This window comes from Vanessa tameamea, chromosome 16, assembly GCF_037043105.1.
Source record: "Vanessa tameamea isolate UH-Manoa-2023 chromosome 16, ilVanTame1 primary haplotype, whole genome shotgun sequence".
NCBI classification, from domain to species: domain Eukaryota; kingdom Metazoa; phylum Arthropoda; class Insecta; order Lepidoptera; family Nymphalidae; genus Vanessa; species Vanessa tameamea.
This window is the reverse complement of record NC_087324.1, coordinates 11347390-11371439: the sequence shown is the minus strand read 5'-3', so window position 1 is coordinate 11371439 and position 24050 is coordinate 11347390. Positions and strand designations below refer to the sequence as shown.

Genomic DNA, 24050 nt, shown 5'->3' with positions numbered 1-24050 from the left:
TTATTTTAAAATATCAAAAATGATTCTTTTGTTTACTATGGTGGTAGGCTTTGTGCAACCCTGCTAGGTAGGAACAGACACACATGTTAGAGCCAGTGTAACAGGGACAATATCTCGCCTTGGCAGTGATGACACTTATAACCAGGTGGTCCAATTCCCAGCTCACCTAGATAGATATCTAAAATAATGATAAATCAGCAAATAAAATGTGTCATATTACATGGTATTGTATTCTGTACAATCTGTCACAATGTATATAAGATTTTATTCATGTAAAATAGTTTTTAGATGAAGTATAATTTTTTATGCTATTCTCACCGCATTCTATATCTTAGCAAGTTATAATGATGGAAAAATCTTCTTTTTCTAATATTACTTAGACTTAGTATATACCTACTTGTAGTTGCCGAAAAAAATTTTAGTTAACATAATTTTCTATCAGTAAATCTTAAGTAGAATGACATCACAACATTATTAAAACTGTCTAATAACTGCATTGAGGAAATATTTTCGGCAGCAATTGAATAAACCAAATACAACTTGAAATATAATTACATGATTTTGCACATTTTTTAAAGTAACTAATCAATTCAAATTTCATTTAATCTCAAAACTCCCCCTCAACACTTCTTTCCACTCTGCTTACCTCTATTCATATTAAAATAAAATAGATTAGCTTAGACTTATAAGGATCATGTTAAACAAGGATTACATTGTGCTTAGTTGTATATGTGGGAATTTATTTAATTTTTATCTTTTTTAAAAACGATCGAGAGTAACAAAAGGGATTTTTAAATAAAGCAAGATATTTAAGACATTATTTATTTGGTGAGTTGCACATGTAATATTGCAGTTCAAAGGGAATGTTACACCCAACACTTTTTTCCCTGTTCACTTTATGAATAAAATACATCTTTTAAATATTTCTGTGTTCTTAGAACGTTTTGTGTACAGTATAATTTATAGATAGTCTTCTTGTCTAGTACATTTTAATGTATTGTATAATCATAATGCAAACATAGAAATGGAGTTGAAAGTACATTTTAAACCAATGGAGCTAAGTTATGTCTATAAATCGCTATGAAATATCCCTGCCTGAAGTTGTACATAACGTAAAATAAACTTTACTTCGAACCCCCTTAATAACAAACGTTGCACAGCGGTTGTATAGTTAAACATTGCTTTGTCTTCTTTCAAACATCACATTACTGATAACAGACAGGAAATTTATCCACTATAATACAACGTCCAATAGTAAGGCCATAAATGGTTTATTCAGTGACAAGTATAAATGCATCAATGAGTGTAAATTATTGAAAACTATTATTGCATGTTATTCTTATAAAGAAAATTAACCAACTTTTATTCTTATATATTTTTTCATTTCAGATTTTGGATATATAAAACAAAAAAACTACCGTGATCATGTTACTAACTTTTCTATCCAATCATTCATTACATTATACCTAATTAGAGTGAATGAAATCAAAACACATTCAAATGATTACTTCAATATATTGTCTCACTCTCGTACCAAGCACAGCCGATTCCTTTTAAGCTTTAACACAGGAGAACCATACTTGAAATATGTATATTGTTCCAATGATTTAAATAATAGTATTTATATATACGAATTGGTCTAAAGTCGTGGAAAGGCGTAAGTCATTTACTTGGAATTGCATCTAGTATTTTTAAATATTTTATGAAATTAATAATCACACACTTATAGTTTTTTGAAAAGAACTGACAATTATTGCTGTATATAATTTGACATTTAAAAATATTGTATAAGAATTAATTTTATATTTTGAACAAATTTGATTAAAATGTCACTTAATGTAAAAAAACAATCTTGTTTAATCGTGTTATATATTTTCTAAGTAATAACAATTCACAATGTTCTCTATTCAGGGTTACATATTTATGTATCTCTTTGGACTAAATATTAATGAATATTATTATATATTCTAATAACTATTTCAGTCAACGACATCATAATATAAAGTTACTTTAATGAGCCCATGAAAATATGATAAAAATATATCGAAATGAACTTAATAATCCAGCATTATTAACATGTCATTGTAGCAACATTCAGGTTCTGAACAGTTTCATACATAATCACACAATTATCTAACAGTTTTTGTTTATATTTATAACTACGTTTAATTCGTCATTAGAATTCTTACTGGACAAAACTATCTTATCATTTTAACTACATAAATAAAATATAAACAATTTGAATAAAAACTGACATTTCAAACTATTGCATGTCAAGTACGCAAAAATGAGGCAGGAAAATATAGTAACCGAAACATTCCCCCATAGGTCTTGATTCTACTAAATAAAGTGAATAATATTATTTTTATATTTAAATATATTTTAGGTAGAGGGCGGTGGTTGTGAGTACATATTATAATAGCTGTTCGGAGCTGAATTGAACCCTTGGTTAGATTGATTAAACCCTGATGATTGATTTTGTCCATATCCTGAACCATATTGTCCACCTCTACTTCCTCTCCCACCTCTTCCACCTCGGCCTCTGAAACTACCACCCCCCTCTCTGTCTCTATTGAAGCTACCACCATCCCTGCTACCGAAATTTGGTCGGCTGTTGTAGTCTCGGCTAAAACCCGAACCGCCGGAACTCTGGAAGCCACTCTGTCCGTTAGAGTTGCTGTCCCATCTTGACCCTGTTTGATCATAAAAATTTATTAGTAATACTCCTTTACTATACTTAATGGTTTAATGTCACATTTTTTTAATAGCTTGTCAAATAAATTATAAACCACAAGCCAATGAACTTATACCAAAGAATAAAATTTTATTTGTTTTTATTTCTAGAGGGGAATAAAGACAAATACAAATCATTTTACATCGAAATGACGCGATACTGTGTGTCGAAATCTATGGTATTTATTATGGATTCTCGAAAATGTGTCGATTTGAATGTCGGCGAAGTGGTTATCTGAACTTTTGGAAATAAATAAAGATATATTAATCAATAACTGTTTGTAGAGCACTATATTGCAAAGTTAGTAGTAAATCGCATGGAATATTGGTTTTTTCATTAAACTTGATTATACTAAATTAAAACTGAGTACAAAGTGGTCAATTTGTTCGGCCATCGTATTAGCCAGTGCCAATCGTGCGTGATTGAGCCATCACGTGTTACTAGCTAGCCAGCTGCTGGCGAGGCGCTCGGGCCGGCGGTTGCCGGTGGTTACCGGCGGTTACGGGCGGCGATACGACTAATCGGTTCGCTACGGAGTAACAAGGCCCAACCCGAGGCTCACCTCGGTCGCCCGAGTACCGGCCGCGCCCGCGCCCCCGCCCGCGCTCCCCGCGCGCGCTGCTGTCGTCGCGCTCGCGGAACCGCCCGCGCCCTGCGCGTGACGTCACAATTGTATATAATGTTATACACAGCCGGGGTAGAGCCTATACCGGATATCCGGATATCTCCACAGTAATTACGATGATAACAAGATTAAAGGACTGATGTTGATAAAAATACAAAAAGTATACTTCTACACTTAAATCGGCTTACCATACTTTCCCTTGAATCCCATTCCACATTGCGCCAGCTCCAGCAACTTGGGATTGACCACTTGGTTAGCTTCTTGCAATACTGACAGCAAGTCCTTTGCCTGTAGGAAATAGAAATTGATGTCAATGTCATGTGTGCTAATGTCATGTATGTTGTGCCAAAATTGTGGATGTACATATTACCTTATGTATAGTCTATTCCAATCACAGGAGGAATAAAGACAAATACAAACCACTTTGAACAATGAATTTACATACAATTATTAGTCGAGGTCTTGACTATAATCCATGGTAGTTATGGATTCGTGAAAGTTTGTTTGGATTGTTATCGGGAAAGTAAAATGAGAGTAGATACAATAGTGTTGTATTATAAATAAAAGTACCTTAATAATTAACTGTTTGTAATGCATAATATAGCCAATCTCATGGTATGTGTAAATTTAGGGTTTGTAGGGTTTATTTCTACTCATTCCTATATCAAATCATTATTTTCATCACCTTTGCGGAGTTGTTCGGCGTGAACAGCGTATACGCCGTGCCGGTGTTGTGCGAGCGTCCCGTCCGACCGATGCGATGCACGTAGTCCTCCGAATTGTTCGGGTAGTCGTAGTTTATTACGAACTTCACGTCCTCCACGTCTACACGCGAATATGCACTTTGTTTTATATACGATACGGTTTCATTTGCATGTAAAACATTCACCACAATACCCACGCTAGTAAGCAAACTATTGCTAGTTTGAGGGAAGAGGCCTTTTATAAAGTTTCACATTTTAAAAAAATCGTTGATTTGGGAAATATTTAATAAGTTATTCGCTTTAACGGCCTTGCTTATAACAGTCGTGAAGTGTGTTATTAGTGAAACACTCTTCTCCTCTCTCTTTCTCTCACTATTGATTTGACATTTGAAAGAAGGAGACAGACAACATTTATAGGCAAGACCGTAAAATTAAAACCTAACGAACCAAACTGTACGACGACGGCGTTATAAAATAGTAACAAAGGTAGGTATATTCCCCCAAACCGAGTGTTATAATTACCTTAGACGTCACGCAGGACCGTCGACGGCTGGAAATCAACTGTATTATGCCCATATGTCCGGAGTGTTGTAGGCCGAGAGCAGTGTGCTGACTTCAATATCGTATCCCTCAACGTTATATCCGTTACGTCTAACATTTTGTCAGGTTGCGTAGCACTTTAGTTTTGTTCGCAAATCTCTCATGACAGTTAACCAAGCAAATATTGCTCCTAGTTTCATCTCGCTTAGGTTTTTTTTTTAGTTTCATGTTTAGTTATTTACTGGGTAGTCTATAAAATACGTTTAATTCCTAATGGGGTAAATCTCCTATGATGTGGTAACTAACTTGTGATAATTGTAGTTTGATAAAATTAATCTTAATTTTATTTATGGGCTTTCTTTTCAGCTGTTATTCTTGAATAATTTGGAATAGAGGAAAAGTCAAAACAAGTAATAAGTTTGTTGATTTTTTTAGGATATTAATCATTTTTAACATTCCTACTTCCTAAAATTAATAATATTCATATAATATACCAAATTAACATATTTTTCCATTTTTGTCTGTCTGTCGGCTATTTCACTGGCAGATAGCTGATGTAATAAGGAGTAACTTAGGCTACAACATAGCACAGCTAGTTCTACTATATGTACTTACTAAAAGAACAGATAAGATTTTTCTTATAGAATCAAAGAACAGAAATATACACATACTAATAATAGTCAATTTCAAGAACTTTTTTTAAATTAATTGAAAAGTTCCAAATGCCCAGACTGAACTAAATTTAGTCATGGACCACTGGTGTTTAACTAATTGTCAACGTATTTTATAGACGACCCCAACCCCCAAAGCCGAAACATTTGACATCAAAATCAGCGAGATCATCAAACAATCCCCCCCGAATTCCATTTATAGAGGCAGCATGCTCGTCTAAACAGTGTGCGCTGACAGTCAACTGGCTGTCGTCGAGTTGTCAACTCTTTAGTATCGATATTACGTGATTTGTCGCAATCTATACATTGTGTATCAACTATCGGAGTCAGCAACACACCGAAAAGTTAGCCCTTATCTCTGCACGCATGCGCCTCTGAAATGAAAACAGTCGAGAATAATGCCGAGTCAGTCATGGAAATTTTCATATTAAATAGGCCTGGACATTGTTGTACCCTATGATATATATATATATATATATTTACATATTAAATCTGCGCACATACGAGTAAAAACTTTAATATTATATCTTATATCTTTAACTGGCATAGGGTACTTATAGCCATGGCCCGAGAACATCTCTAAATGGCATTATGGGACCATTGCTGTGTCATTTTCGTGTATACACGTGCCAGTATTCACTAATTACTTCATGTAATTTTTTCATATACTAATTGCATAAATTAAATATAAATAATAAAAAAAAAAAATCATCGTGAATACTGGAACTTAAAACATTCTTGTTTTACTTCTTATGTCAACGAATGAAAAATATTTAACTTTTTCTGTGGAACTTAATTCTTGTATAGCTTTTGACATTTTTAAATACTACATATTTGCTCAAAACAGGAATAATCGTAGTTTTATTTAAAAGTGACACAATTTTCTCTATCATTACTTTAAGTAGGTCCCAGTTGTGTTTCAGTTTTTTTTGGACCCATTTAAACTTTTTTTAGCCAAATAAATCTGCTGTTTATGTGCTTGAAAGGATTGATCCAGCTCACTTTTGTTATACCCATAGCGGTTGGATCATTGAGCTTAATTTGTTTACAATTAATCCTCTGCCCATAGCTGCAGAAAAAACATTGCGAGGAAACCTGTATGTATCGGATAAAATTCAGACACATCTGACAAATCAATATTGGAGCAGTGTGATGTAAAAAGTTCCAAACTTTCTCAAGAGAAGAGACATTCTAGTTATAGGGTATCTGGTAATTTTTTATATAGACAAAGGTGACATTACCGTTTAGTTGGCTGATTTAATATTTTATCGAATCAAAACAATAATCTTTTCTTATAACTTTTGAATATGCACACAATAATTCAATACTCTAATACACCTACGCGCCAATCAACCAACACCTAAACAACAGAAATAATGCTCCATCCACACACATGCAACCAGGAAATTAATTAACTATTTACCACCTTGGCCTCTATGCTTTTAGGTTGAGTATATATTACATATAAGAGATAGCCTTATTTTTTTTTTTAAATACATGCTCTAATACTCAATCCACAGAAAAATATTTTCTTCATTGGCATCTTAACGACGATTGGTCTGCACACAATCCCTAATAGGGCTCTGATGTGTAGCCCAAGTATATATTTCACAAATCACTTAGCAATGGTATCAAAGGCCTTAGCTACGCTCCTGACATCTCCTAGACCTCTCGAACACCCCGGCACCAGAGCGAGGATGTTTAGCTTTTGTGCGATTGCAGTTAAAAAGCCTCGCTTCTGTTTCATTTTTAATCTTCAGTTTGATGCCTTCGATCTATATTTGAAATATTCGCAAATTTGCTGTTAAATTTTTTTTTTTTTTTGCGTTTTTGGCTTTTACAACGGTTTCCGCTTACAGAATTGAAATAGCTTATAACAAATATTATTTATAATATTGAATGCCTTCTACCTATGTTTATAATTCCAACTATCGACACCTAACGGTTATTCAAGCCCATATTTATGATCAATTCAAGGTATACATAACAATTTGCGCATATTTCAATATTTTCAATTCTAACTCGGCGGGAATAATCACCACCTTGTCTTTGAACGTTTTATACATCTGCGGTGGCACAAACATCGGATAGGTTTTGGGCATTTACAGTGATACATGTCATTCAATGATATCAATTCCTCTCTACTGGTAACCTCCCAGAGGCTCCTCTACATCTGTTTCGTAATACTTAATAGTTTGAGACTATCGAGGAGTATCGAGTCGTGCTGCGGTGGGGGGTGAGGGGGCAGGTGGGGGCGGCGTTACCCAGTCCGCGCGCGGCGACGTCGGTGGCGACGAGGATGGAGGAGCGCGCGTGGCGGAACTGCTGCAGCACGTAGTCGCGGTCCTGCTGGTTCTTGTCGCCGTGGATGGCCAGCGCGCGCCAGCCCGAGCGGTTGATGGTCTTCGTGATCTCGTCCACCTGCGGCGGCGGAGCTTGCTGAGGTTAGTGGGCCGACCGTAAGTAGACGGCGGCAGCGAGACTAGCCGCGCCTCGCATCGCCAGCGCCGACACCGGGGGCCGAGGTGCCGTCTCGGGCCCGAGGTTACATTGGCTCACTCACCCTTCAAACGGGAACGCAAAAATACCAAACATTGCTGGTTGGCGGAAGAACATGGTGAGCGGATGCTTTTACAAAAATATGTTTTTTTTTATACATACATACAATGTTTAACAAATTACATTTACATACAAACATTGTTTAACATGCGTTTAGTAATAGACTGATTTATCAAAGAATTCGACACAGCATTGTTTAACAATTTTCATTTAAAAACCCAACTGTAGCAATTCCACAATCTCTTACCTTTCTCTTAGTCTCTGCAAAGATAATTGTCTTAGTTTCTTCTTCCGAAGATATCTCCGTAAGTAAAGTCAAGAGTTTTTCATTCTTCTCCCACTCCTCACAGACATCCACAATCTGCAGGATATTGTGATTCGCCGACAACGATAACGAACCAATGTTAATCTGAATGTAGTCATGAAGGAACTCTTCAGCCAAATTCTGAACCTCCTTCGGCCAAGTTGCAGACCACATCAGCACCTGGAGAGTTAAGATTAATTATGAAAATCGTACCACTACTTTATTTTATTAAATTGTCCATTATTTTACTTTCTACAGATCTAATTTCGACCTAGCAACCATGACTTAATGTTGGTAACGGTATTGACAAGTTAAAGGTGTTAGGCTTAGTGTGCACAAACAATAGTTACTGCCTTTTGATTTCTCACTCAGTCTGTGCAATTGAGGTTCAGTTTTAGACATCATTCTAATATATACTGCTCCCATAAAGGCTGGTGGTAGCATCTGTGCTAGAATTTTATCAGAAAAAAATTTCCTCTCAATATTTTGTTTTGTTCAAATTAAGCACAAAAACTTAGTGGTTTTGCTCATGCATTTGTAGTGACTCTTTGATCTTTTAATTTTAATGGAGCAGTTATAAAATAAAATGTAACATACCTGTCGATCAGGTCTGATCTGTTCAATAATCTTCCTGATCTGTGGCTCAAAGCCCATGTCCAACATTCTGTCTGCTTCATCCAATACTAAATATGTACAGCGACGAAGATTCGTTGTATCTGTAGTGAAAATAAATGAATTAATAAAAAAAATTACAAAACTACTAATATTGTCTTTAACAAATATATTTAAACTTTGGTTATTACAGATACAAGGGGTTCCCCTCACGGGTAGAACTCGCCTCTAACATAACTACCTAAAATTTGAGTTTGAGCATTGCATATAAGGTAACAATCTCACATTCAATTTCGACCATTCCCCTGCACAGTAATCTCAGTTCTTCTCACTTCTGATTGAAAATCCACAACAAATAATTCTATGGTTACTTTGGATCAAATTATATATATTTATTAACACTAGCTGCACGCTTCAAATGTGTTTCGGGAAAACGAAGAATTGTATTTACTTCCCGATCGCAGTGTCAATGGGTTCAATCGAAATCAGTCCAACTGTTTAGGAATTCAGTTACACACAGAAGATTTATATATATGTATAACAATTCAAAATTGACGATAACAAAATTTGATCACTGCAGACTTGCAGTTTAATAATAATCCGAGCATACTAATTCGAAACCCACATTAGAGTAGTGTAGTGAAATATTCTCCAAGCCTCCTTAAAAGGCTTAACAGGCTTTAACTTTACTTATTTTACTAGTGTATCAAACAGAATACTGTATCAAAATACCATAATTGCGCATTAAGTTATACCTTTCTCCAAGAAATCAATCAATCTCCCAGGTGTAGCGATAACTATCTCTACGCCCCTCTCCAAAGTCCTGCCCTGCGGTCCTTTTGGTGCCCCTCCAAAGATACATGTGTTACGAACTTGTACACTCTGACCAAACTCTTGAGCTACCTGGTAAAGTTAAATGGAGAATAATAACTTGAGATAATTTTTTTTTTTTTATGTAGAAGTAGATCAACAATGTTAAACATTACTAGTGACATAAATTATATAGTGTTCATTTACAACTAATTTTTCTATAGTTGAGTAAGAAAATAGTACATCCCTAATGTCGTCACAGACACAAGTATCTTTATTGGATGGATCAATGTGTTATTTTGCATAGGATTGGTTTATTAACCCGGTAGTGATATAAGCTTTTAGTGTTGGAATAAAGCATAGAAGCGAGCCACCGATAAAAAGTAGTTATTACATAAAATATAAATTATTTAGTGTGATATGGAAGCAATATCGAAAGATAAGTGTAGTATGTATAATGTTTTACTTGTGGTACTAATTTTTACTTTGGTGTGTGGTGTATATGTCATTTTCACCAACTAAGTTTGTGTTAACTAAGTGGCATAAATATAAGTTTAAGGATTTTTTTACATAATTAAATTACTTGATAAATGTCTATACTCATTTTTGATCTACCATCTACTCATTGCGAAATAATCAATTAAAATAATATTAATGAAAGCACATTAAATCAAATTACAGAGTGCAACTGCAAGTTTATTTTTTATAATTACATTAATATATATTCAGCAATAAAAAGATAAATTAAACTAATGGTTAAATAAATTGATAAGCTTACTTCTACAGTAATATTTTTATAACTTCGACATTGATAAAAGGCTAAATACACATACTTTAAATGAAACAGAAATAAGTGCTCATAAAAGTAAAGGTTACGTTCAGAAACCTTGAACCAAGAATGTCAACACTTGCATCATAAAGATTTGTCTATGTCTACATTCCCTATGGCAAATAAACAATTTAACAATAGGTTTTCGAACATAGCCTGATGGTAATACACTAAATTCTACGGTGTAACATTAATATAGAAACAATTTACTATTTCCATGTTGTTTGGATTTCCTTCTACATCTGCAGTTATCCCGTTCATTGAAAGCAGAGCCTTGGTTGCGCAATGGAAACAAATAAATTATTTACTCCTACTAGTGTTTGAATATAAAAAATTAATTTAATCAACTGATGGATTTATTACATTAAAGGTTTCTGAAATTTATCATTTAATGAGCACAGCTGAAATAGCTTTATGAATTAACTCATGCAAACTTTGTTAGTTTTGAAACTATATTAGGAGTCGATTGATAAACATTCTTTTTTAAAATATTAGATATAATTAATGTTTACCTGTTGAATCTGCTGTGCCAATTCTCTTGTTGGAGCCAATACAAGAACTATTGGACCTTCATCTCTTAGCAGTCTTGGTTGATTGATTATGTGCACAATTGCTGGTAAAATATAAGCTAGTGTCTTTCCAGAACCTGTTTGAGCAATTCCGACCATATCTCGACCAGATAAAGCAATTGGCCAACCTTGAGCTTGAATCGGTGTTGGGTTAGGAAATCCTTGTTTGAGAATTTCTTTCATAGCATAGTCAGGAAAACCTCCTTCTTCGAAAAATATGCTAGGCGCAGGGACATCACGCCCTTTAACTGTTATCTGATGCTGACTGCGATACGCTTCCACATCAGCCAATGAGCGTCTTTGAACATTCGCATGAGGCACATAAAAGTTCTTTTGGAAGGGAGTGAGTTGGACATTGTCCCAGCGAATTTTACGAAGACCGCCTCCCGGTTGATCATTTTTGAATTTTCCACGAAAATCATCACGACTATCGCGTCCACCACGGCTCCCTCCTCTACCACCACCCCTTCCGAGATCACGCCCTCGGCTGCCTCCACTGAAACGAGTCACCCTCTCCTGGGATCTATCACTAGACCTCCCGCCCCGGGAACTTACGCCTCCTCGACTCATACCGCGACCTCGAGATCCTCCGCGTCCACCACGACCACCACGTCTATCGTCGTACCTATTCCCAGAATAGCAAATGTTAAAAACGTCAGCTTAAAAATAAAGTAAGCATAATCTGTTGAGGACTTACATGTTTACTGTTTGATAAATATAAATTAATACTTTGCTAACGCACAACTATTTTGTTGCTCTTTCACTTATTTTCTAATCTTTACCTAATATCTTCCACTTATACAGGATTTGAAGCTGTAAATATATGGTTTTCGGCAAGGCTTTCTTTTTCTTTAATATACAATCACAAAGCGTTGGAAAGCCGCCATGTTTTGTTTTAACTTATAATTTTAATGTTGGCATTACGTTCAATACTACGTGTCAAGCAACTAATTTTTTATAAAAAAAATTACAACAAATGTTGGCGGTGGTGTCTACGACTTAATTAATTTAATCGGTTCGATAAAAATAAAATAAATATCGTACTTATTGATCACAAATTTATTTTAATCCAAGGTTATATAGTTATTATATACCCCAAGTTTATTTTAAAGATATAAATGATGTCAGAGAAAACTTAATCAATGTTCAATTTAATTATATCGTCCTTTTTTTTCTTAGTAATTACATTTTTATAAATAGAAATGCACAATATTGTAAGTTTGTTGTATATGTATATATTTATATTTTATCTTGGATTTCATTTCTGTTTAATCGATATGTTTGGATATTGAGGCTGAAAAATATTGATTAAACCTTTTATATAGTTTCATTAGGAAATAATATCAGAGATACGAAAATTTTATACTTAATATGTATTCATCAATCCCAGTTTTTGAAAAACCTCATCCTCGACTGACTGTACTAGACTGGACTAGAAACATTCAAAGATTACAAAACGAAGCAAGATTGCGTCGTTTTGAGTCCTACGAATTAAGACAAAGAGCAAACCAACTTCGTAACGAGACATCGGTAACAACTCGATGGGATAATTACGTTAACAATGAGTTAATGAGAGACAGGTAGGAAATAGGAATCATTAAATTGAGAGTACAACGACTTTAAATCTAGTTATCTGTACTGGAGATATTTTAATGACTATATTGTAGGACTGCAGGCATAAAACAAATACATGTGCATTTCCTCAGTTTATTCTAATAATCTGTTTAGACAATATTTCAACACAATCAGAAAAAAGCCTTAATATCTTTAATTTATTGTATTAATTTATGAACTCATAATTTTTAACGGCAAAAGCTTATACTAAAATTTCTCAAGAAATTGTAATTATCGCAAAATTTATGGTAACGTACTATGAGTGACAATGGATTTTAATATTTTATCAAAGTTTTTGTTTTTTTATATGTTAATGTATGTATATCCAACATATTATAATTATTTCAGTAATTTATTATGATTTCATTTGTCATTTTATTTTGTATACTATTGAAAATAAAACGAATATAAAATATATACGGAATAAATAATGTAATAGCGTCACGGTGCTTTATATCGATTGTATTGACTATAATAGTTATACATAATATAACTACTACAATAGCTTATACACGCATATGCAGTGACACGCACACAAGTTTAAAAATAACTGAGAAGCGGCAATTGGAATAAGCGCTCTTAAATACAAAACCAACTGAATCTTCGTACTCTGAGGTACAGGAAGCAGGAGCGACCATTTTTTACATTTAGGCTGATTCTAAGAATTGTTGGACAAAAACAATGGTAACATCATATGTGAAATATCGAAGGCGATGGTTATTGAAATAATTTATTTATTAAAGAAAATCAATAAACGAATATGTTGTAAAATAAATAAAAACAGAGTTTTGTTAGCGTTATTCCGTTTTCTATCACGCCATGCGAATAGGTCTTACCTCGAGACGTACTAATATTTTTCAGGACAAAACTGGACACAATACATTTATGAATGCTATTTATTTATTCTTCCATATCCATTATTTTATAATATAGTTTAATTTAAACATGTCAAATCTCTTTTTAGAATATTTGAAGTTGATTCTTGGCGGGAAAAACAAAGATTTACCAGGGAACAAGTGAGAGATGAAATAAGAGCTTTAAAAGAAGAGAAGAACGCTACTGAGTTACACCTTGAATCTTTGCAGTTACCTTTTATGGTAGTATCCCAATGTTTGTCCAATAGAGATCAGAGGGTCCCACCAGAACTGACACGTGATCAGCTAGGAGAAGAATTAAGAAAAGTACATACATAATTTTTTTATTAATATATTTATGAAGTTATACTATTTATTATACCAATGTTTTCGGTATCTATATTAAGCACTACCAGCAGTTTAACATTATGATACTAATTCTCTAAACATCTCAGTTCAATTTTTTTGTATCAGGATAAAACTAACGTAGCATAAGTCGCACGCAAATTTGGAATCTGTATTCGTGTTGATTGATACAATAGTGTTATAATTGAATAGGTAATTTCTTACTGCTAATTACTGCAGTAAAGGTTGACTAAGGATGCGATAACATTAAGGATAAAATTAATGTATGTCAAGAATCAAGATATGATAATTTAATAACAAATTCACAAAATCATTGATTGTGGTGTATTTTTTTTTCAGGAGGAACATACAATTGAAAATAGTAAACGTGTTCTGACCGACGTGTGTCACATGGGTTGGGAGAAGATCAAGGAGTTGACGAATGTCTTATGCAGACTCGAAAGGGAGATACAGAACAAAGATGATGCATTAGTATTAGAATACCACGTAAAGGATTTGAATCGAAATAGTTCTGACATATCTTATAAGTTAGACCCGACGAGAATACCACCAGAGTAAGTAAATTTTGGTTCTTATCCACAGGAACATGACTGATGGTACAATATATGCGGAAGTGTGTACACATATTGATACGATTATTTTAATTCTTAAATTTTAGTTCAATGTCAGAAGAAAGCTACGTACATTGCATAGAAAATACTGTTAAAATAGCTGAACAGCTAATGAAGGAATCAAAAGATTTACGCGAGATAATGTTTAAAAGTAGGGAACAAGCCCGGAATCAAATGTATGCTCAAAGCCAGCAAGTTGAAATGATAATGAGAAGGCGTATTTACGATATCCAGAGAGCAAGAAATGAAATGGAGTGGCAGAAGTATAAGGTATTCAATCTAATGCAATATATATATTATTTATTCGATAAATATAGTATATTATTTAAGGTTTTTGATTACGTGTTTGTTTTCAGTTAGAAGGAAATTTGCAAAAAGTTGATCGAGAAATAGAAACACTTCGTGCAGCAGTAGCTGACAAAATAAATCCAACTAAACTTGTAGAAACTCGACTAGAAACGCGGATGCGACGACCAGTCTTGGAAAGAGTTCAGGTATTTCATTATCTAATCAAAAAGAAGTCAAAAAAATTATACATGATTTGATTTTTTTACTTTACAAACAACACTTATACTTATAAAAGAGTATCACATTTTTGTTAAGTCATTCATTTAATATACGTAATTGCGTCGTTGTCTGTGCCACAGATAACTTTAAGAATTATCAGCCTAATATCAATTTTTGTGTTGGTACTTCGTAGTGCTAAACTTGTGTCCGGAGTTGCGCGCGGTGTTCTTTAAAATAGATTTACCTAGAAAAACTAAAATTTGGTGGGAAAGCGATAATTTTAACTGAAAAAACAGATATGAAAACAGAAAATATTATTACATTATTATTATATTTTATTTTTTTACTGTACATTACTGCTGTCAGGATAAACCAATGCGTGGTCTAATAGAAGAATACGAAAGAGTTCACATGAGCTCCAGTATGTTAGAAAAGAAACTAGAAGAAGCACTGTAAGTATTTTTTCATATCGAGTTGAGCTCATAACAATTAGCATAGAAATTCTAATTAGGATTTTTGTAAAAAATGTTTGTGTAGTATATTTGTGTACAGTTCCGAAGTATTATTGATTAATTTTGAATGTCTGAAACAGTGAATATTATCGTTTTGATTGTTACGGTAATAAAACTCACAAAAATTGGTGATTTGACTTAAAGATTTAAAAGTGGGGTTGCCTTTAAAAAATATGTTGCTTTATATATAGACCGGGAGATGATGACACAAAATACTAGGTCATTTGTACCAGTATGGCGGTTCTTCAGGGGTCTAATTACGTAAAGGCAAAAAGGAAAATGATGGTCATAGCGATCGCACCGGCAGCCCAATCGCGTGGGCGTTAATCGAACGCGTCGGATAAATAACGAGTGTCGAACGATTTGTTCCACAAAAATGATTGTCGAAAAAAAAAAAATTATTCCTTTGCAGTGGTATGGCGGCCATTGGGAGCTGTCGGAAAAGTATGGCAAGGTTTCGTGAATGGCTACTCGACGATGATTAGCTATGCAAAAATTAGCCCGTTACAAATGGCTGAATTGTTTTATTTAAATTAATGTAATCGCGTTGATATGGCGGGCTGTAAGTCACACCCGAGAAGTATGGCATTACCTACGCTACCCCAAAAAAAGAAGTATTTTTTTTCGACTATCTGAAAATACAAGCATTTTTGTGTTATCGTCTCCCGGTCTAATATTCTATAACATTATATTTTGAGAAAAAACGTTAGAAGGGTCTAGTAATACAATAGGTTACATAACAACAATACGTAAGTACTTACTTACGTATTGTTGTTATAAAAAAAATATTTAGCGAGTATCTGCAGTACAACTTTCGTGTTTAGCGAGTCGTACTACATGTACAAATTTCCAAATTAATCAGTGATTTTCGGAAATTTATCCAAAAAGAGATTATGCAGTATTGTAATATAATATTTTAGTAAGTTTGCCTATTAGTGTTATGTTTGGAATAATATACTAATTTATTGACTTTTTTTAAAATAGCTCAACCTACCATGGTCTATACAATCACCACCAGCGCGTGACAAAGGATCTTGAGTACAAGAATCAAGCCCTAGAAACAGATCGGCGTCTGATCGAAATAAGGAAACCTTTACATAGAGATGATGATTCTGATTTTAAGAGGAATGTTGGATATTGTCATATGCCGGCGGAACTTGTTACAGATTAAAAATACACTTATCGTCGTCTAGTTGTCCCTCGCATTTTAGGGATTGGTCGCCAGGTGTAAAGCATAAATAAGTAAACTATTTTCGTCGTTGGGGCTCAAATTTCCTTCATACTGAATTTCATCAAATTCAGTTTGTCCGTTAACACCTATAGACGGAAAAAGTTACTTTCGCATTTATGATATTAGCATAGATATATTAGTTTAATTAGACTTAGTACCGTACCGATATAGTTTATTTGGTTTTTTTTTACAATGGTATTGCACCATACAGCCTCCTGTGACAATATTGTTGTAGTTTCTTCTTAATTATATAAAACTCTACAAGTGAGTGAAACAATATCAATTTTATATACAAGGATTTTCGCAACTATTGGTTCTATTACGTTGAAGTGTGTGAAGTTCTATTTAAATACACAAAATTTTTCTCAAAATTAAGGTGTTAAAATTCTCTTAAAAACTTCGATTTAAAATAAAATGTATGTAGTTAATATAAAATAAACTCGAATTATATTTAAAAGTTCCAATATAACTTAATATGAAAGGAAAACGAATTGTAAACAAAGTCTACAACTTAGGAAAAAACGCACTATGCAGTAAAATTTGCCTAAAAATAATTATATTATAGAAATTATAATTTCAATTTCCTACGTAGATTACAAATGAATGTGTTCATTACATTTAAGTACAAAATGTGTTCACTTATTGTAATAAATAAAAAATCATAATGGAAAACTCGTTTATTTAAATGATTAACATCATTATTACGGTGTGGTGAAAATATGAATTAATATGCAATAAATGAAAATTAATACATATTTGTATTCATTGCTTATACACTATAACACTATTGAACCTTTTAATGGAAGTATCATTACAAAAACATAATTTTATTTTTTTTATTTAATTGTCATTGGTGTATTTTATATAGCCTGTTCCAATCACAAGAGGACTTAAGGTTAAGACCCATAAAAAAACATTGGCAAGTTGACCTTCAATGAAATATGAATTGATTCGCGAAAATAAAAATGGGGTTTTGATTATTGTCAGCGAAGTTGTTATCGGAACTTTTACTTTTTATTAAATGATATATTGCATTATTTAGAGCTATTAGTTTATCGCATGGAATACGTAAATCGAAGGATCGTTTATATTACTTCTTCGATTGGAATAGACTATAGATTATTCAATCATTTTGTGCATAATTTTAAAGAGTTTTTAATACCGAAAACCTACTGCATGTGCGGTACTATTAAGAGGGTTGCATATAAAAAAATAAAACTTTACCCTTACACATATAAAAATATAAAATTAATAATTATCGGCTTTAAAGCAATACATCGTAAAATTACTTACAAATAGGAATGTCTAGTAAAATTAAATAGGCTATACATTAAATATTAAAATGCTGTAAAATAAATAAAAAACTGACAATAATGTAAAACTATTTAACATAAAATATCGGCTATTTTGTATTAATATATAACATAAAAATCAACCGATTTAGTTTTATGTAAAATTTTAATAATCATTTTAAAACGACTTCTACATCTTACTTAGGTCCGACTTTTTCATAGGCCTCATCCAATAACGTGCAAATCTGAGCGATGTTAGTATCGTTCAACTTTCTAGTGGACGCTAGCCTTATAGAAGGTTCTGGACAATTCACTTCCGTGTCCCTCAAGTAAGTCGCGACCGCCATCGCGACACCATTCTCAAGGCAATAGTTGGTGATGTTTCTCAAGTACGAGTTCTTGAGACGGTCAGGAAGTTCGGAGTTTTTGAGGTATATGTGTTTGACTGGTGACAGTTCATCGCCGCTGAATGTGTAATGCTTCAAGTTCACGAGGGCTCTGTGGACATAAAGACATAATATGTAAACACACACACTTACACGCCCTGGTGATCTAGTGGCTGCAGATTGGAAGGTTCTAGATTCAAACGGTCATACCGATATATGTATATCGGTATATGATATAATAATAATACTATTTACATTACATAATCACACAACGCAAGTTTTTAAACATCCGATATTATTTTTAGTCACTGTATATGTTAATTCACGTATGAAAAATGTAACTATCGTTCATATATACTCTTTAATATACGTACTTGTTCAATTTCTTCGAGTTTTCATCCAGCTCACTGATAATAGCTGGTTTTTCTTCAATGATATCAAGTGCAGAAATTGCCGCTTGAGTCAACATCGGTGGCAAAGACGCGCTGAAGCAGTATCCTGTGGCGACGAAAATTAACAAATATAAATACTGGCAGCAATACGTTTAACTAGTTAAAAATTACTAATTGTCTATGGGATTATCTTATTGTCTTTGCTTAGATGACAGTACCATAAATAATACACTTATACTAGCTACATGGACAGTACGCTAGAAAGCGATGTATGAATAGGGTCTGTTACGTAGCCTTACAGTAACTAATATTCAAAGTATAAATTTAAAATGTATATATACCTATATTCGTATTCAAAAGTTGATGTTTACTTGGATGGCTTAACGCGCTAATCTCAAAGACTAACAGTCTATGATTATATATGATTCGAGGGCTTGTTATGTTAGAATGTAGCCTGCACACGGGACATATGTAGCATCATAGTTTCCAAGGTTGGCGGCGTATTGGATGTATGGTGTGTGGAAGTGGTGACGACTTACCATCAGGTGGCCTATTGGCCCGCCCGACTACCTATTCAGTATAAAAGCTATCAACATAAACATCAGTCAATTTTGCAAATTCTAGACAAGTTAAGTGAAGCGAACTGGTTATAATATTTAAACAAAATGACAAAATTTATAAAAAACAACAATATTTTCCTTACATTTTTCCCATGTTCTGACAACAAAAGCATGTGAATAATGATATAATGATATCGAAGTCATTAATTTAAAACCCACTGACGCTTTGAGGAAACTTCGATATCGGTATATGTTGCGACATAAATAATAATAACAACGTTTCAACGTAGGGCTTTGTAATATTAACATAATGTTTAATTCTTTGATTTGTACGCAAAGGGACGTGTCACCTTTGCCTATATAAATTTACAGTAAAAAAAACTTTTCAATCGATCAATTTTCGCAATTTTTTTTTATTGCACACAGCCCTAATTGACAGTATATATATATTCTTTATAACCTGAAACGTGTTTTTTTTTTAGAATAGACTAATAATAGTCTGACTTTAAAATAAGAAATAAAAATAACATTTATTAGTTTAATTGAAAAATAATAATTAATAATGAAGACCAACTAAAACGACATATTTTAAATTAAATGACTAAGAAATCTATATGTCCGAAGCATCTAATCTTCGCGCCAAAAAGTAAATGTCCGTGACAGGGGAATACGCGCTTTTTTAAAAATGTATTACGTTACATGGTATTGACACATTCAGCGCTAATAATATATAGATATACAAAACCACATAAGTATGTTTCATAAATTAATATTGATGACATTATAGATACATACCTAAACCTGAAAGTCTTTGATGCTCTACAATGAAATGCGTCCCAGCACAGAAACCGCCAATAGTCGCGAAGGAATGTTCCAGAGAGCCGACGATGAGATCGATTTCATCTCGGGGCACGTTAAGGTGTTCCGTCAAACCTCGTCCATGTTTACCAATTACCTGTAATAAAACAGCTATGATGTGTTAGTTGTTTGCTTATACAAGTATCCGAATAATGTATGGGACGTTATTCGTTATACTCCTATATATAGTTGATATAGAAACTTTCGTAATAATATTTTGAAATATTTAATTTACGTATTCGAACTTAAATTTTAAGTTCCATACAAACTTTTACACATTTTGTGCTCACTTACGTTTCATTGGCAATTCCTGAGTAAGATTTCACCCTATAAGAGCCAATGGTTTATGCTTTGCCTGTATGTTTTATCGAATACAGCTCTTGTGACTTAAACAATCGTTAAAGACAGAATAATTCATTGTTTATATATATTGTATATAAAAACTTAAAAGCGCATTACTTACCCCGATAGTTAAACTTTCGTCCAATATGATTCTTAATTTGAATCTCCGGGCCAGTTCAACAAGTTTTCGCAGTGGGCACATCTTGCCTGAATTGAAATAAATGGCTTCGGCTATTAAAAATGCCCTCCTCTTAGGATTTAATTCCTTCTTCGCAGCTGCCTCTTCAAGCAATCTTTCAAGGTCATTCATGTCATTATGTTTGAAATATCTGACGGTACTCCGTGCAGCGTCTATACCTTTCTGGATCGCGAACCATACTTTTTCATCACTGTCAAGAAAGTGCATTTTGCTTAAACTGTGAATTTTGAGCTAGAGAATTGAATTTGAAGAACTTTGGGACTTAAAAAAAGACAGATTTCTCTGTACGTTCGTCGTTTTTTCTGGCCGTATTACGTAATGTATTATCCAGACGACTAGACGATTTTCACAACAGTTTCAATCAGGCTACAGAACCACAGACAGAGGTTGTTGTTCAAGTGCTGAGATGTTTCTTTAAGATTGCTACAATAACTGTTTACTTATCTATTTGAGAAAGAAATCAAGACAAGTAGAAACAAGGTGACTGGGATCAATTTCTAAAAAAGATCTGATCGAAAATTATTTATGGATGGACAGCATCTTTGTGGAGTTCTTACGTTGCATGACCGATGTTACTGAAACATGGACACTAACCAAGGGACTGCTCCACCAATTTAAGATCTTGCAAAATTAGCCGACAGAAGTGGCACTAGACTGGTCATATGTCTCAAAAAATATGCAGGCCAATTATACGAGTGTTTAGCAGTGTAGGTGAATGTTTAAATCTCATGATTAAATAAGTACCACAAGTAAATTGTGTATCTTGTGAAACAACATTAGTGTTACAACAGGGGTCCATAATATATTGAGCCGAGAAAATTATAATATGTCAGTTTTTCAAAACTGTAGTATTTTTTATAGATCTGCCTAATATTTTCTTATTCTCTAATGGGATATATATTTATAATGCAAACTTTTATTTCTTTGTCCATTAATCACATTAAAACTGCATTACAAGCAGGCAGGAAGTGGGTCATTTTATCATAAGGTTAGTTGTCCTTGGGCTTTGTTTAGAGGATAAAGATGTTATTTACTTTGGAAAATCCTATATAATATATACCTATAAATAAATAACTTATCCCATACATAATTTTCCTGTTTTGCAAGGAAAACCAATTCAAGTAACGAAAGCAAGGAAAAAATGTGATCTCGTTACTTAATGTTTAAAAAATAAACAGGGCTTATGAAAATTTAAATCTTACTTATTGTTAGAAATTTAACATATTTGTAAAAAGTTATAAAATTGACAGATCTAAATCTCAGTCTTTGTAGAGTATTACATATGATATTTAACACTATGCCAGTAGGCTACATTAGAGTAGAGCCTATACAAGGTGAATTTGAAGTATTATTCAGTAATCTTTGTAGTATGTAGTATAAATAGTAAAGTAACAATACTAAAAATAGTGATAATTAAACACTTTTAAAATATAACAATGTTAAAAAATATTAAATGTATAAATGATTTATTCTATGGGAAAATTTAATCAACTTACCCTACATAATTTTATCTCAAAACAGATATGCATCATTAATTAATTTCAAAGGCAACTCACGCAAATATGATATCCCCCTTTTTAGCATACGCAGGTATTGCACTGGCAACGGTTGAGAAACCATATGAGTAAACACAAGTCTCTTCAACTTGCAGGAACTTCGCCAGTCTCTCTTCTAGTTCTAAATGAACATCTATTGTACCATAGAATCCTCTAGGACCACAGGATCCCACACCATACTTGTGCAAAGATTTAATAGAATTTTCCACAATTGAAGGCTCCTTGTCCAGACATAAGAAACTAGTTGCGCCTACATTGAGCACATTGTCGCCTATATTGTCTATTAATATCGGCTCTTCAACTTCAAATGTACGCTCAACTAAAGGTAACGGTTTCCATTCCCGTAATTTCTGGTTCGTTAGTTTGTCCTCTGGTTCTTTAGGTTTTTTCTGCCATAAAAAATATACAGATCCGATAACGACTTGAACAGCTATCACTAAAGTCCACCAGCTGACCTGAAAGATAATATTATTTAAAGTTACCGAATTGAAAATCCACCTTTAATTTAAACTTTAAATATTAATACTCTTACAGTGTCATATATGTCCATTAAAATCATTGTGGTAAAAAACGTTTAACCACTTCACAATGCAATACACAATTGAGAATGATTGTAGTGTGATATCACTTGAATGGTTTCTAAAAGTTAATAAAAAAAATATAATTCTGAAGTTGAACTGAACATAACTTATGTCAAATAAGATCAGTCAACTGTCAGACAGACAAATGTTGCCAGTTCGTCACTTTTTCCTCTTAAAAGTCAAATACAAACTTTAGTGTTTATTTCTTGATTTGCTATCGACATCACTGACTTGTAGTTATCAATTGTGAGCCTTATCCGTTCGGGATGTTTTTAATAAAGTATACTAACAGTTGCTTCACAATACGCTTACACAAATATTATGTACATTTACAATAACATATATCTTTTTGAAAGAAACGGTGACAGTTACTTATACACAAGAGGAGGAAAGGTGTTATTAACACCTAGTTTCCAACTTTGCAAAGTTAAAACATCCTTCTTGGAGCACAGAATTCGTTTCTATAATAAGATAACACAGTTATTATTACTCAATACATAATTAAATTAAAGATAAAATAACATGGACTTATTTTTTATTGATTTGGCAGTACATATAAAAAATTAATTATACTTTACTAACATACTCCGTAATTCAAATAGTGGCAAAGAGTAACTACTGAGTTTCTTGCAGGCTGTTCTTGGTAGAATCTACTTTCCGAACAGGTGGTAGCTTTACATTAAATTTAAGAGCGTAGATAGTAAGCGTGGGAATTTTTTTTAAAACACACACATATATACTTTTAACTAATACAGTTTGCTAGTTGCATTGCGTAGTGTAATGTGATAGTACACAGACAAAATTCTAGCACAGTTGGATGTTGTTGGTGCAACGAATAAATTATATTATGATTGCACGTTCATATCGTAGGATTTATAAAGAATACATTTAAAAACGAGTAATGTATTTGCTATAATGTGCTCGCGAACCCAATTTTAGATTGTTTGTTAGCAAAGGCTACGTACGGTCAGAGTGCATTAGGATACTTATATACCTTATATTTCTTATTGTTTCAACTGCTTTCGTCTAACTAAATAATATTTATTTTTCGGATATTATAAGGTAGGTAGGTATATCGAATTAGAAAATAAAGACACACTCAATAATCAATTACTTAAAATTTATAAATAAGAATAACGGTAGTACATATTAATCAAATGAAAATTTTTAATTCACTTAAAACAGCTATTTACTGTTAAATAAATACAAAATTATTACAAATTAACAATTAC

General features: G+C 33.2%; 3 protein-coding genes across 5 annotated transcripts; 1 reads left to right on the top strand and 2 right to left on the bottom strand.

Annotated features, from left to right (window-relative positions):
• Nucleotides 1-806: 806 nt before the first annotated feature.
• On the bottom strand, nt 807-11893 carry LOC113394214 (uncharacterized). 3 transcript variants are annotated; one of them, XM_064217361.1, is made up of 11 exons: nt 11740-11893; nt 10901-11582; nt 10599-10661; nt 9505-9652; nt 8735-8853; nt 8081-8317; nt 7539-7695; nt 4045-4184; nt 3548-3647; nt 3297-3386; nt 807-2693 (listed from the first exon to the last, which is right to left on the bottom strand). In XM_064217361.1, exons 2-11 carry the CDS (start codon nt 11525-11527, stop codon nt 2383-2385), a joined length of 1992 nt encoding a protein of 663 aa, XP_064073431.1. In that variant the 5' UTR covers nt 11528-11582; nt 11740-11893; the 3' UTR covers nt 807-2382. The 3 variants fall into 3 exon arrangements, with proteins under 3 accessions (XP_064073431.1, XP_064073430.1, XP_026487229.2); XM_064217360.1 differs by having other exon boundaries at nt 11655-11884; XM_026631444.2 differs by lacking the exon at nt 10599-10661 and having other exon boundaries at nt 11655-11882.
• A 2062-nt stretch (nt 11894-13955) lies between these two features.
• LOC113394219 (tektin-B1-like) lies at nt 13956-16592 on the top strand. Its single transcript, XM_064217347.1, has 5 exons — nt 13956-14345; nt 14450-14672; nt 14759-14896; nt 15276-15361; nt 16406-16592. The coding sequence occupies exons 1-5, from the start codon at nt 14182-14184 to the stop codon at nt 16590-16592; spliced, it is 798 nt and encodes a 265-aa protein (XP_064073417.1). The 5' UTR covers nt 13956-14181.
• Nucleotides 16593-17314: 722 nt separating this feature from the next.
• On the bottom strand, nt 17315-22891 carry Spt-i (Serine palmitoyltransferase subunit I). The gene is made up of 6 exons (XM_026631448.2): nt 22770-22891; nt 22238-22692; nt 20604-20871; nt 20078-20237; nt 18705-18828; nt 17315-18442 (listed from the first exon to the last, which is right to left on the bottom strand). The coding sequence occupies exons 1-6, from the start codon at nt 22794-22796 to the stop codon at nt 18142-18144; spliced, it is 1335 nt and encodes a 444-aa protein (XP_026487233.2). The 5' UTR covers nt 22797-22891; the 3' UTR covers nt 17315-18141.
• Between the last annotated feature and the right edge of the window lie 1159 nt (nt 22892-24050).